This window comes from Oryza sativa, chromosome 4 (genome assembly GCF_034140825.1).
Source record: "Oryza sativa Japonica Group chromosome 4, ASM3414082v1".
NCBI lineage: Eukaryota > Viridiplantae > Streptophyta > Magnoliopsida > Poales > Poaceae > Oryza > Oryza sativa.
This window is the reverse complement of record NC_089038.1, coordinates 18,226,732-18,241,416: the sequence shown is the minus strand read 5'-3', so window position 1 is coordinate 18,241,416 and position 14,685 is coordinate 18,226,732. Positions and strand designations below refer to the sequence as shown.

The 14,685-nt window shown below is 43.5% G+C and overlaps 1 protein-coding gene and 1 long non-coding RNA gene across 2 annotated transcripts; one reads left to right on the top strand and one right to left on the bottom strand.

Moving 5' to 3' along the window:
- The first annotated feature begins 388 nt into the window (after positions 1 to 388).
- On the top strand, positions 389 to 3,817 carry LOC107275485 (wall-associated receptor kinase 2). Its single transcript, XM_015779325.3, has 3 exons — positions 389 to 1,274; positions 2,380 to 2,544; positions 2,670 to 3,817. The coding sequence occupies exons 1-3, from the start codon at positions 389 to 391 to the stop codon at positions 3,815 to 3,817; spliced, it is 2,199 nt and encodes a 732-aa protein (XP_015634811.1).
- A 5,050-nt stretch (positions 3,818 to 8,867) lies between these two features.
- LOC112938621 (uncharacterized) lies at positions 8,868 to 10,665 on the bottom strand. The gene is made up of 2 exons (XR_003241792.2): positions 10,055 to 10,665; positions 8,868 to 9,934 (listed from the first exon to the last, which is right to left on the bottom strand). It is a non-coding gene; the product is annotated as an uncharacterized lncRNA (long non-coding RNA).
- Between the last annotated feature and the right edge of the window lie 4,020 nt (positions 10,666 to 14,685).

The following is a 14,685-nucleotide window of genomic DNA, read 5'->3' as shown; positions in this document are numbered from 1 at the left end:
CCTTTTCGTTTATTTAAAATTTATGGCTGGCTAGTGTCCAACAGTCCAAGTAAGATCCATCAGGCTCCGCTCCTCTTCATATACTCCCTCCGTCCCAAAATGTAGCTATTTCTAGCACAGTGTTTTGTCCCAAAATGAAGCTATTTCTTCACCTACCTCCTCCTCTCAACCAATCACAACCATTTTTCTTCACCTACTTTCTCTTTTCAACCAATCACACACTTCCTCCAATCATTCTCACCTACTTTCTTAATACTCGTGCCAACCTCAAAAATGGCTTTATTTTGGGACGGAGGAAGTATATACTAGCATTAATTCGTCGGACTAAGGTGCACAAGTACGCGTACGATCAGAAGAGAAACACATCGACAAATAAGTTCATACTTCCATGGCTTCCTATGGTGAGCTAACAATATCATGTCTCACGGCCATAGCTGTTGCTGGGGCGGCGTTGCTCGCCGGCGGCGCAGAGGCGCAATGCCTGCACACCTGCGGCGGCATAGACATCCCTTACCCTTTTGGCATCGGATCTGACGGCGACTGTGCATTGCCTTTTTACAATATCGACTGCAACAACAAAAAACCATTCTACCGAGATGTGGAGGTCCTCAGCATCTCCCTCCAGCTTGGTCAGATCAGGGTGAGCACCCCCATATCTTCTTCTTGCTACAACCCCTTCTCTAAGAGGATGTACTCCAGCGGGTGGGGGTTCAACCTGTCATACACACCTTTCATGCTGTCGGACTCCAACAAGTTCACGGTCGTCGGGTGCCAGTCATTGGCCTACATTTCCGACCCAACCAGCAACTACACGAGCGGCTGCGCGTCCTCCTGCCCGGGTGGTAAAGTGGTGAGCGCCACCAACAGAACCTGCTCCAGGATAGGATGTTGCCAGATAACCATCCCCAGAGGCATGGAATTCTGCAAGGTGTCGTTCGGGGAGAGCATGAACACATCGGGAATCTACGAACACACCCCCTGCAGCTATGCAGCGATAATGGACTACTCGAATTTCACTTTCTCAACCAGCAACTTGACTTCTCTGCTAGAGTTTAACAACACCTACAGTGGCCGAGCGCCGGTGAAGTTTGACTGGGCTATCTGGGGTCCCCGAGACTGCGTGGAAGCGCAGAAAAATCTCACATCGTACGCGTGCAAAAGCGACCATAGCGTGTGCCTCAATTATTCCAGTGGAGCAAAATCAGCCTACATGTGCAACTGCTCCAAAGGATACCATGGCAATCCTTACCTTCAAGGCTCAAATGGTTGTGAAGGTAAAATATGCCTATAGATTTATTCTCATCAAAGCTACAAGTTTTAAATAATTATAGGTATTTCCTGACAGTAAGTATAATATAGAGTTGTCATGTATTGCAATAGAGTGTATAAACAGCTATCTTTTTTCTCTCAATATTTAACGGACACATCTATACAATTAATGAACCCACTTCTGGTATACACCCTCCGTTCTAAAATGAACTAATGCCTTCTGCTACGAGTCCACATTTTAGTTATTAGAGGGACGTAGGCTTTAAAAAATAGCATAGCACACTGCTTATTTACCCATCTGCATTTCTCCTCAGATTAGAGATGACAATGGCCCCATTTTCCGTGGTGAATTCACCCATTAGGAGCAGGCATGGTTAGAATTGGTTCTTCATGGGGACATAAAGGGGAGGAGGCTTGTCCCCGTCGGTTTTCACGAGGGTGGGGATGGTTCTTCATTCCTTGTCCCCACTCCCCGTGGAGCTCCACATAGGTATCCAAGTTTAATGTGATTATATTAATTATTATATTTGATAAATGATAATCATATGTTTTTATCGTGTGAAATAGTATATAATATTTCTAGATATATGTTGATATATTAATATAAAGTGCGTATATACGTTGCATTGCATATATAATTTGACATGTGTATATTGCTTTAAGCGGGGACGAATATCCTGCGGGGATTTATTTCCTGTGCGGGGTGGGGATGGGAACAAAGTTTCCCCGTTGTTTTATCGCAGGGATGGCGATGCATTCCCCGACGGTGAATTCCCTGTTGCCATCTCTACCTCGGATCCAATGTGTTTCTATGTACTTTAGCCTCTCAACTATGTGAATGCGCGTTGCTGCTGCTTCTTGTTATTTTTAAAGTACAGAGTGCTGTTAATACCATAAAAAAATTAAAATGAACTCCATGAAAGTCATGTCGTCTCGGCATGCATAGTCGCCAAGTATAATTTCCTATAGTTAGCATGCCTTTTATAAACCAACTTTTTTTTCCATGTAGCTTTGTCCTTTAATTTGTGTGCATATCATCACTTTTTTTTTTGCGGGGTGCATATCATCACGTTATAAATATTTCTATAAAAGGTTTATATTTGATTGCAGATATTAATGAATGTGAACATCCTGAGAGTTACCCGTGCTATGGAGAATGCCACAATAAAGACGGCGGATTTGATTGTTTCTGTCGTGATGGTACACGAGGAAATGCCACTATTCCAGGAGGGTGCCAAAAAAACTTCTTAACGCGAAAGGCACGAGTTGCAATTGGTACGTACTTACTCCAATACCGTGTTGCCTCATATTATGATATGCTCGATCAGGTATAGACACACAGATGTTGAAATAGTACCTTGATAAACCTTTTCACTAATGAAAAAACATTATCTCTCAAGGTGTTGTTGCCTGCATATTATCTATCCTCTTCGGTTTCCTTGGATGGGAAGTGATACGGCACAAAAGGAGCATAAAAAGACAAGCTTTATTAAGACAAAACGATGAGTTTTTTCAACAGCACGGAGGACAGCTATTGCTAGAAATGATGAAAGTAGAGGGCAATGCAGGGTTTACACTCTACGGTAGACAAGAGATTGAGACTGCCACAAATAACTTCAACAAAGCGAACATCATTGGGGAAGGAGGGCAGGGAACTGTTTATAGGGCGGTATTGGGTGGAATCGCCGTCGCAATTAAAATGTGCAAGGAGATTGACGAGAACAGGAAGATGGAATTTGTGCAGGAACTGGTCATACTTTGCCGTGTCAACCATCCCAACATTGTCAAGTTGCTCGGTTGTTGCCTGCAGTTTGAGGCACCCATGCTTGTGTACGAGTTTGTGCAAAACAAAACACTGAAAGAGTTGTTGGATCTCCAAAGGAGCACGAGGTTCCATGTCACACTAGGAACCCGCCTAAGAATTGCTGCGGAATCTGCCGGGGCATTTGCGCATCTGCACTCATTGTCGCACCCTATACTCCATGGTGATGTGAAGCCGGCCAACATCCTACTGGCTGAGGGATTGGTCGCAAAGGTGTCGGACTTTGGCTGCTCAACAATTGATGAGAGTACTCCGGCTGTGCCAAAAGGCACGCCAGGGTATATTGATCCAGACTACCTACTCGAGTATCAACTCACAGCCAAGAATGACGTATATAGCTTCGGTGTTATTCTTCTTGAGCTTTTAACTGGTAAGAAGCCATTCTCAAAAGAAAGGAAGAGCTTGACCTTGATGTTTCAGGAGGCTATGGTAAATGGCACACTCCAGGACCTCCTTGACAGTGACATAGTCGATGAAGCTAGCATGAGAGTAATCCATCGAGTTGCAGTGCTGGCAAGTCAGTGTTTGGTTGTTCCAGGTACAACGAGACCGTCAATGGCTTTAGTGGTGGAGGAGCTCTGGCGGCTTGCGCTAGCAGATGAATTGCAGCGATACCCGCAGCCACCACTGGTGCTTGAGGAGTTGAGCTTTCTGGATACGGGAAGCACCAGTGGGATTTACAGCCTTGATAATAAGGCCGTGTTAAGCACAACATTCGCTAGATGATCAGTAGATCTATCTTGATTGTCTTCGTTGTGTCATTTGTAGGTTTTTGTATATTGAGTGTTGTTCTCTATTTTGGATGTATTTGTTGTGAGGAATGAGAATATAAGAACCTGTAAACACAATAAATCATTTAGTGTACTGTAGAACTACTGATGGTTTGGCAGAAATGTAATGAAACAACTAGTAGTGGTAATTGCCGCATCAACTCTTTGACTTCTTGGCTCCTGCTTTATGTTTCTTTCACCCGAGAATGTCGCCGAAGTTCCCATGGGCGCAAGGACGGTGGTGACGGGTTCTTCTTTCTCCCATCACCGCGGTTCAAATGGTGGCTGTGGAGGTGGCACCATCGGTTGAATCTGGAGTTCTGGTGAGTTGCCTCGGTGTGGTGGTGACGTCAACAAGTTATACGCACTCACACCAACATCCACGCATATTCTCAAACCAATTTCATCAAATAAATCATTTACAAAACCAATTATTCGTTACAAAATATTAATCACGACAATCATTAAAAAAGAAAAAAGTCCTGCACAGCAAGTTCTGACGCATGAAGGTGACACACTGACAGTGCGCACCGGGCCAAAGCGGTGTTGCGACGGATCGCGCCAAAGCAGGATACTTGCACGATACTTGCAGCTGACCAGGGCATGGAAAGCCACACGGCGTGCTCGCTATGTGATTGGGAGAAATAGACAGCAAATCACGTGCAAAAATGATACTCAAGGACAAAAATGACTTTTCACCCATCTACTAACGGTATATGTGTTAAATAAGCCTACTGGAAAAGGTCAATAAAACATAAAATTTGATGATGCATAATATAAGTGCAAAAGTGAATTTTATCGGGGCAAATAAGGCTGAATTTTTTATTTATAATAAATAATTACCCTTAAATTAAACAATTAGTAAATCGTAGGGGGGATTTACAGGAGTAGGATGGACGTCACTACAGAAAACGTCTAGAACTACTGGATGCCGTTTTAAACAACGTCCATACTTGGACGGTGTTGGAAACAGCGTCCACCTCCCTGGTGCAGCCAAGCCACGAATAGAGCGAGAACAATCAAAAGAAAACCCTGACAATGAAAAGAAAACCTAACTGTCGCGATGAGCGCTGATCGCGCATGCCGGCAGCCGGCCACACACCGTCGTAAATCGTATACGAGTTTGCCCTCTCTACGACTTTGATCCATCCGCTTCGTCGTACGTCCAAGCCACTCTCGCCGTCGACGCCGGTGCCTTCGATTTGTCTGTGTTTTACGGCGCCACCAATCCTGCAATCCGGCCACGGCACCGTGTGCATTGGCATCTCTCGTCGTGAGGCAACAGGTTTGCCCTGCAATTTATATCACGCATGCATGTCTTTTCACTTATAGCATGTCTCTGCTCACACTCATCTAATTAGCATTAATTGATATGTAATACATTGTTCATACCTACTTGATATATGACATGAGTGTTTTATTGAATATATATATATATATATATGTATAGATTATTATTCAACTAGTAGACATATAACCTGCCTTTGTTAATTGGTGAGTTCGTTTGGAAGACACAGCCAGGAAATAAAATGATTATTGTTCATTAACATTTTTATACTAGTACAGATTCTTTCATCTGTGACGGCCCCTAACATGCCTGAAATTTGTGGGCCGTCACAAAGAAGTAATCTCAATCGGGCACACAGACAGCTAGATCGGCATAAAACTAGAGCCCGTCACGAATGACACTTATGTGTGACGGGCCATAGTTGAGGCCCGATTGAGATGATGGTTCAATATCTTAATCGGGCCCTAAAGGAAGCCCATCACAGATGACCGTCATCTGTGACGGGCTTCAACTAGAGGGCCGATTGAGATAAGTTTAATGCCCGTCACAGATGACTCTCTTATTTGACGGGCTTTTATTAAGGCCAGATAGAGATTACTTCTATGCCCGTCACGGTTAATTGTTTTAGGGCCCTTACAAATATTTGTTGCACAGTATAAATACCCCCCACCACCTAGTGTAATTGTATACTACTGTTCACTATTTTGGTGGGAGGCTATAGAGGGCGATTTTTTGTCTTTTTTCCAAGGAAAACAGAACATTACCAAAAGTGATCAAAATGGAGCACTCAAGTGAGTAATACTAATGATGAATTCAGCAATTTCATCATAACTTACTTTAGCAATACTGATATTATAATATGTGCCTCTAATTTATTTTTTTATTTTGTAGCAATGGATCGAAGTTGGATGTATGCGACAACTGTGAAACGTCATTTTCCGGAGTACAGAAATGGCGTAATAAAATTTATGAACGCCGCAGAGGAGGATAGGAAAAGAAGAAACAATGATTACATGCGTTGTCCATGTGCAGATTGCAAGAATGAGAATATGTTTGATAGCGAAGAGGTTGTACACGATCATCTGATACAACGAGGATTCATGAAGGACTATACATGTTGGGTGAAGCATGGAGAGCAAGAATCAGGAAGTGGTGCAGCAACAGACAGAAGTGGTGCGCATAATCAGGAAGATGAAGATGAGCATGACATGTTTATACCTTCTCCATTGGGCGGTGAAATGTGGATCACGATCTGCTACAAGACATGTTACGTGACGTTGAAGACCCAGCCCAGAATGAGAGAGATTTCATGAAGTTTAGCAGGTTGGTCAGTGATTCCGAGACGCTTCTGTACGCCGGATGCAAAGCAAAACACACAAAGTTGTCAGCGACCTTGAACCTAATGAAGTTGAAGGCAAGTAGTGGATGGACAGACAAGAGTTTCATAGATCTTTTAGGAATTTTGAAGACTATGCTTCTTGTTGAGAACACATTGCCCAAGACGACATACGAAGTAAAGCAGATTCTATGTCCACTGGGGTTAGAGGTCCGTAGAATTAACGCTTGTCCAAACGACTGCATATTGTACCACAAGCAATATGCGGACTTAGATGCTTGTCCTATCTGCAAGGCTTCTCGATACAAGCGAAGAGAAAGTGCTGACGAAGCAAAGAAGTCAAAGAGTGGTGGTCCGGCAAAGGTTGTGCGGTATCTAACTATCATTGATCATTTCAAGAGAATCTCTGCCAACCCCAACGAAGCGAAGTTAGTACGTTGGCACGCCACGGAGAGAAGGAATGACGGTATGCTTAGACACCTAGCGGATTCGATTGAATGGAGGAATATCGATGGAAAACACAAGGACTTAGCTGCCGACCCTAGAAACATTTGGATATGTCTGTGTACGGATGGCATGAATCATTTCGGTTACATGAGTAGTACTCACAGCACTTGGCTAGTTCTTATTGCGAAGTATAACCTCCCGCCATGGTTGTGCTTTAAACGGAAATATATTATGTTGTGCTTGTTAATCCAAGGTCCAAGGCAACCCGGCAAAGATATCGATGTATTCCCGGAGCCTGTTATCAATGATCTTGAGATTCTTTAGAAAGAAGGTGTGAAAACTTGGGATGCATATGGTCAGGAGAACTTCAAGCTAAGAGTTCTATTGTTCTGCACCATTAATGATTACCCTGCACTCGGTAATCTTTCCGAACAAACTATAAAAGGAAAAAAGGCATCTTCGACTGCAAGGAACATACACGAAGCCGGTGGCTGAAGAAATCACGAAAGATGGTATACATGGGTCATCGGAGGTGGCTCCCGCTACGTCACGCATTTAGAAGAAAGAAGAATATTTTTAACGGTAAGAGAGAACTTCAGCCTGCTTCCAAGGATTTGTCCGAAGATGACCTAGTGTTGGGGGATTTTTCTTTTTTCTTTTTTCCGAATCACAACGAACAGCACCAGGTTATGACCGCACCAACCTGGACGTCGATCCAATTGGTGTCCACATTTGTACGTTAATTGTAATAGCGCACACATCTTGACGCTGTTTCTAGTAACGTCCACCTTACTTTGGTAAATGTTATCCTCTAATTACTAATAATTTAATGTAAAGAATATTATTTATTATTAATTAAAAAATCGGCAAATAAGGGAAAGAGACCTGATTAATGGGAAGATAAAGAAAATCACTTATTACTCATTTTTGGAGAAGATGTTGCCGCAAGCAGTACTATAATACCCGAAATATATATGTTTGGGAACTCTTCGTAGATTTCGATTTCCCAACCGGTACGTATGGGGTGTACGGTTTGAAAAAAACTAGCCAGCTCGGCTCAGCTGAAGCTTCAAAGCCACCAAAATCGAATTAAAAAATCCAAAAAAAATTAAAGAGAATCAATAACTTCACATTACGGATCACAGAATCAAGCATTCATCAACAAGTTCATAACGCCTAATCAAACATTCAATAAAAATGGACAAGTCTAAAAAACCAAATTAAATGCACCAATCATGGTAGGGGATGTGACATCGCTTGCCGAGGAATCGCTTGCCACTTCCTAGCTGTGACCTGTCAAATCTCGACGCCTCCACGAGCAGGTGGAGGCCGGATCAGGCTGCCCCCCTGAGCCAGTTGTCGAGGAGATCTTCTGGCCGTCGCCGGGGTCGGGGTCACTCGGGACAGGCCACCATTGCTATCCGTGGACACAGCCCAAGGCCACCCTCCACCTCTTCGATAAGGTTTTTGCTCGGCTCGGCTCCTCAGATTTTTCTTTTCTTTTTGTAGCTGTTCGATTTATAAGAACCGTGCCAATTTTTATCTAACCGGCACCTTGTTGCTCAAACATGTCAGTTTTATTTTTTTTATCTTGATAAGGTGAGAATTAAATGTTAATAGCTAATAAGTATAGGTTTTAAATGAACCAACAGAGGTGATACCTATTTTGTAGTAGTGGCAATTCGAGGATGTCGTCGCCTGCTACCCTTACGCTAACTGACTGGAAGCAGTATGAGTGCACGACTAGCTAGATGGTATAGCTGCCCACATGCGAAGCGGCCCCACGGGCTATATGGGCTTGTTTAGTTTGGTGTCAAAATCAACCTTACTAAAATTTAGCTTCGTCAAAAAGTTGGCATATTTTGACGTTAACAAATTTTTGGTAGCATTGGATGTGTTTAATTTGTTGTCAAACCAATTCTTGGATTGTTTGTATGAGTTTCTAGAAATACCAAATTTTGGTAAGGTATCAATGGCAATAAAATATTTAGTTTGTTAGCTTACAATGTTTTCGTAATACGAAAAACTGCTAAGGTGGAAAGTGGTACCAAACTGAACAACCCTACACAGCCTGCGAGCAATGCCACAGTAGCGTAGCCGGCTACTTAGTGAAGAAGTGAAAGTTGAATCCACCATGATCTGTGCGGGAGGTGACCAAAACAGCGGAATGGGCTATCCTCCGGTTGTTAAAAGGCCTGTGATTCTAACACGGTTTAGGCCTTGGAATACAAGAATTTTCTCCGGTACCTTCAGTGGGGAAAAAGTGCACGCAAGGTCCCTCAACTTGTCATCGAGTAACAACGTCGTCCCCCAACTATAAAACCAGATATCTAGTGTCTCTTAATTAATCAAAACCGATCGCAATGATCCTTTGGTGGTTTTGACCCCAGTTTTATCCTACGCGGTGGCCGAGTCAGCGTGAGACCCACGTGAGCCCCACATGTCAGGATGCCACGTCATCTCTCTCCCTTCCTCCTCTCTCTCACTCTTCTCTTCTCTCAGCCGGTGGCTAGGGAGGAGCCCGCCTGGGCGAGGCGGGAGAGAAGGGCGACGCCGCGACGGCGGCCGCAGTGGGGAAGCACGGCGGAGCTCTGCGGCAGCCAAAGATGGGTGAGGGGGGCTCATGCCAGCGACGGCGGCGCACGCGCACGAGGGGAGTAAGGGTGTGGGCGTGGCGGCGGCGGCGTCGATGATGGAGACGTGTTGCTGCCGACGGTCCACTTCGGCGGGCTTTCCAGCAGCAGCGCAGGCCCGGAGGGCAACGTCGGTGACGAGACAGACCCAGGGGTGGCCGTCGGCGGGCGCGCGTGAAGATGAGCAGTTCCTCCAATATGTCGATGGACGAAGGTCAAACAAAATTGTTTTCTTTAGACACGATCCACCTGGACAGATCGAAGACAAGAAGATGTTATGGAGAGGCGGCGTGCGAAATCTTACCTCCATTATTCTTCTTGACATGAGACGCGAGACCCCGAGCTCAGTGGGTACAGGGTGTCATCGGTCTGCAGGGTTCCCCACGCAAGAACAGGATCAGGGACCTTTCACATTTAGTGAGAAAAAGGGGATGAAAGCGAGGGCACAAATCAATGGAGAGCAACATTTTGCAATAACTGGTAGCTTACCAAATAGCAGGAAGTCGAATTTGGGCTCTTGGACCTTTGTGGCAGTGCTTGTGGTGTGGGTGGAAAAAAACCGAAAATTTCTCCATAATCCAAGACCCTGTCCTGCTATTTATTCCTCGCCGTTGTCGTCGTCATCCGAGCAACCGGAGGTGGCGGCAGTGACGTCGAAGCGGCAGTAGCAGTTGCTGCTGCCATGGTGAGGAAGAGGAAGCTGCCAAGATGGCGGAGCGACACGCTCCTTTGAGAAGCACGGCGGAGCTCCGCGGCGGCCAAAGATGGTAGGGGGCTCATGCCGACGACGGCGGAGAACGCGCACGAGCAGAGTAAGGGTGTGGGCGCGCTCGGCGACGGCGGCTGTCCCTCTCGCTCCACAGGCCGGAGGCGGCGACGTCGCTGCTGATGCAGCAGTAGCAGCAGCACAACCACCACCACCTCCACCACCAGCCGTCGCCACCGGCGGGCGCGGCGTCGACGTGGCAGCTGCAGCAGGGCGCGTGGCATCTCCGCGGCTCAAGGTCCCTCCTCCCGACGCAGCAGCTCTTGCAGGAGTTCTCCAGCCTCCTCGTGAAGAGCATCACAACCCATCATCGGCAAGCAAGGCACCCAAGCTAGCCACTTCGCCTTGCTCGCCAGTGGCGGCCCCCCCCCCCCCCCCCCTGGCGACGCCACCCAGCTGCCTGCCCAGCCTCCTCCCGTGCACGCCTGTCGCTCGTGGAAAGGGCAGGAGAGAGGAAGGAATAAGAGGCTGACATACGGGTCTCACGCTGACTCAGCCGTCACGTAGAACAAAACCCGAGTCAAAATCACCGAAGGATCTATTGTGACCGGTTTTGATTGTTAAGAGACGTCAGATATCTGGTTTTGTGGTTGGGGGACAATTTTATGACTCGATGATAAGTTGAGGGACCTTCGGTGTACTTTTTCCTTTCAGTGGAACATACACGTGCTTCCCAAGTTAGAGATAGGGGGATTGCAGTGGCCGAGCCAAGGCCTGGACATCATGGGCCAGTGCTCGGGCTCTGCCAAACGAACGAGTGATTGCCCCAGCTAAATTATGAGACAAACCAGTGATTACCCTAGCTAGGTTACATGGCAAATCAGTAAGGAATGTATGAGTGCTTACTGCCCAACTAAGTTATATCTTGAAATGTTTTTTTTCTCACAAATCACAATTCAATAGTGTTAACTTTTGTTGCATTATGTTTAAAAAAATTTGTTGCATAATGACAAATGACTCATAAAGTAGTATGAACATGTGTGTTACCATTAGAATTTCCTGGGCTCTAAAAAATTTCTAGATGGATCACTAAGAGGGAACAAAGTGGTACAAGGGCAGCGTATAATGCCACGGGAGGTAAAGCACAACAGAACACTCAAACCATACCTGACGATGACCTTGATACAGTCACCTACACACTATACAAGAGGCGACTACAATACATCACGATATAGCGGAACGACGACTAACCTTCCAATTATTGACCATCTAAGACATGCCAGATAATGATACAGGAACACACGATATTATTTGTTAACGAAGTTCAGTCGAATCCTACATCTCCCGAGCTCTTATTATGTACGCTCGTCCCAACCAATATAGTACTTAGCCGTTACGAGTAAATGGTCTCACCGCCATCCTCTTCCTGCGTGACTATGCTATATTTTAGTTGCCATGCTTATATTGTAGTGCCTTGCTCTCTATTTAAGAGAGTTGCCAGGTTACAGAGTTCGACTCTAATTTCACCCCCGCGCCACCTATTACAACTCCAAGTCTAACTGTAACCAAACAGGACTAGTATATTCGACACATAATCTAGCAGGTACAACTCACCAAATTCAAAACCTCAAAATGTAAAGATATAACATCATCATTCATTAACAATTACTACAATTAAACATCATACAAGTAATGTTATATTATCTATAATTTTATAATTTATTAAATTTTAGAGCTTTAAAATGCTTGCATGTTAAATCATCATGGCATATAATTCACATAATATTTCAATATAACTCTCTATTATTTTTTATAATATCCGATATACCTATTTAGTTCATCATCACTCAGTTAATACTACTATTTCTCTCCTCTCTCTAAGCCATATCACATAATTTTTTCAGTCCCTAGATGACTAATTTATGGTACAAATTATCTCCCTCATTTTCTTCACCTCAATTGTTTTTAGCCCTTAATGATTAATATATGGGAAACATATCCTATGCACACAAGCTCTCACGTGTACACACGTGCACACCAACTAACAAATATCACCAAAAAATCTAGAAAAAGTCATACATGTTATTTCAATAGTATTACACCCAGGCATAAAATCTTAACCTCAAATTCATTATAATTTTTAGCCGTAACAAAAAAAAATCTGATAATTTTAAGGTTATAATTCTGTTAGAATTTTGTCTTTTTTCTTACTCTCTATGTAGAATGAAATTGAAGATGCGACTTTGCACGTAGATGAAATACTATTGGAAGTAAATGTATGATTTTTTCTAGAATTTTTTGTGATAATTTTTAGTTGATCTACACGGTGTGTACACGCAAGGGCCTGTGTGTATAGGATACGCTCCCTAATATATGATCTAAATTATCTTCCCCATTTCTTCTCTCATAATTTAACTTTGATAAATTTAAATGATCATAAACCACATCAAATTATATTGTCTAGCTATCTTACATATCTTTTTATTTATTATTATCATAATAAATTCTCATACAGCATCACGTGGGGTTTCACTGGTACAAGGAAAAAAAACGGTCGAGCTACGGAAACAATCCAGCCATTTTTCAGAAAGTGAATCGTACCAAATCGAATTATTTAGAATCTGCTGGTGTCGGGAAACATTCTGAAAAATACACGCTCAGTGCTGCCAGACTTTTGAATGCTATTGCAGCGGATCTCTGTTTGATGTGTCAATGGCTTAAAGAATACTATGTAGAGTGAATATAGGTGGTGTTTAAATTTCGTGAAGATGAAAATAAAGGTAAATATTAAGTGGATCACGTAAAACGATGTGATGTGTGATTAATTGAGTTTTAATTACTACAAACTTAAGAAATAGATTAATATGATATTTTAGAGCAACTTTCATATAGAAAGTTTATATACGAAAAGTACCGTTTAGCCGTTTAAAAAATGTATCATGAGTATCTAAAATTTTATCCTCCGCTTGTAGAAGAAACGAACAGAGCCATAGTCACTCCAATTTGCCGTCCACATAAAAAGACTGCAAAGGATTGAGCCAAGCCCCAAGCATAAAGAAAACCGAAATTTGCCCACAATTTTGTCCGTTTGGACACACCGTACAAAATTACAGACGAAAACTATTAATGGCATCGATCTCAACAGGAAATGCATCTAAGACAATTGAGCCCCCTGATGTTTGCATTTGACAGTTGACACGACCTTGGCGTTGATATGGCAAACCTGTTTACCTGTCCACTGCCGCGGTGCACCACACCCTTCACCGGCAATTCCACAACAGCAACCTAGCGCTTTCCAAGTTCCAGCAATGCCGCCGCGAGGTCAGACATGGCGAGGGACTAGAGTGTATAGTGGCGGCAACTACCACAACCGCGAGAGCCTAGGACGTTGCCGGCCGGCTCGCCGCCCGTGAGCTAGGCCTGCTCCGGGGCCTAGTCCCTCGGCCACACATGAGCTGATGAAGCGTATTCAAGATCACCTAAGCACGGTGGACTCCCAGTTAAAATAAATGATTGTGAAGTACTCTCTCCGTTTCTAAATATTTAAATATTTGACATCGTCAATTTTTAGTACATGTTTGATCGTTCGTCTTATTCAAAAACTTTTATGAAATATGTAAAACTATATGTATGCATATAAGTATATTTAACGATGAACTAAATGATACAAAAAGAATTAATAATTAACTTTTTAATAAGACGAATGGTCAAATATATTTTAAAAAGTCAACGGTATTAAATATTTAGAAACGGAGGTGGTTGTTGTATTTAGTTAGTTCGCTACATACGTACTTACATAAAAAGTTGGCATTACAAAAGTCAATATTTGTGTGGTAACCGGGCAAGCGACGTGGACATGGAATCTGATCTGATGGGCAGCCATGTGTGATGACATCGAAAGAAATATTCACTTCCAGCCTCGTGGTCGTGGAGAGGTCTCACGTCGTAGTCACGATCGAAGATGAGATGCAACGGTGACTTTGACCGGCAAAGTCTTTGGATCATCGTCTTTGTTGGAAATGGTCAGTGTGCATTCAGGCATCGATGATCTGTGATCCATGTGTTAGCTTTTGCCAGTTAAAAGTGCATCTATATTACCTGTTCTAAATTTATATGGATAACTTAATTACAAGGAGTATGTGCTGGTGGATTTTTAGATAATTTGATCGTCGTTGTAAAATCTTAGCAGCTCTACCTCAAATTAGTTTTCTTCAAACACTCCCGCATAAACTAGTAGATAATTAACCAATTTGGAACATGTGCCAGAAAGCAAGCTAAGCTAGGGCAAAGAAAGTGGTCCAGACTAAAATTTACTCTAAAATTAACACTAAAGATACAGTAAGCGAAGACTTGTTCAAGTCGTTGGGTCTTTTTCTTATATTTAAAAGAAAGTTTGTCTAGTGTCCATGTTGGA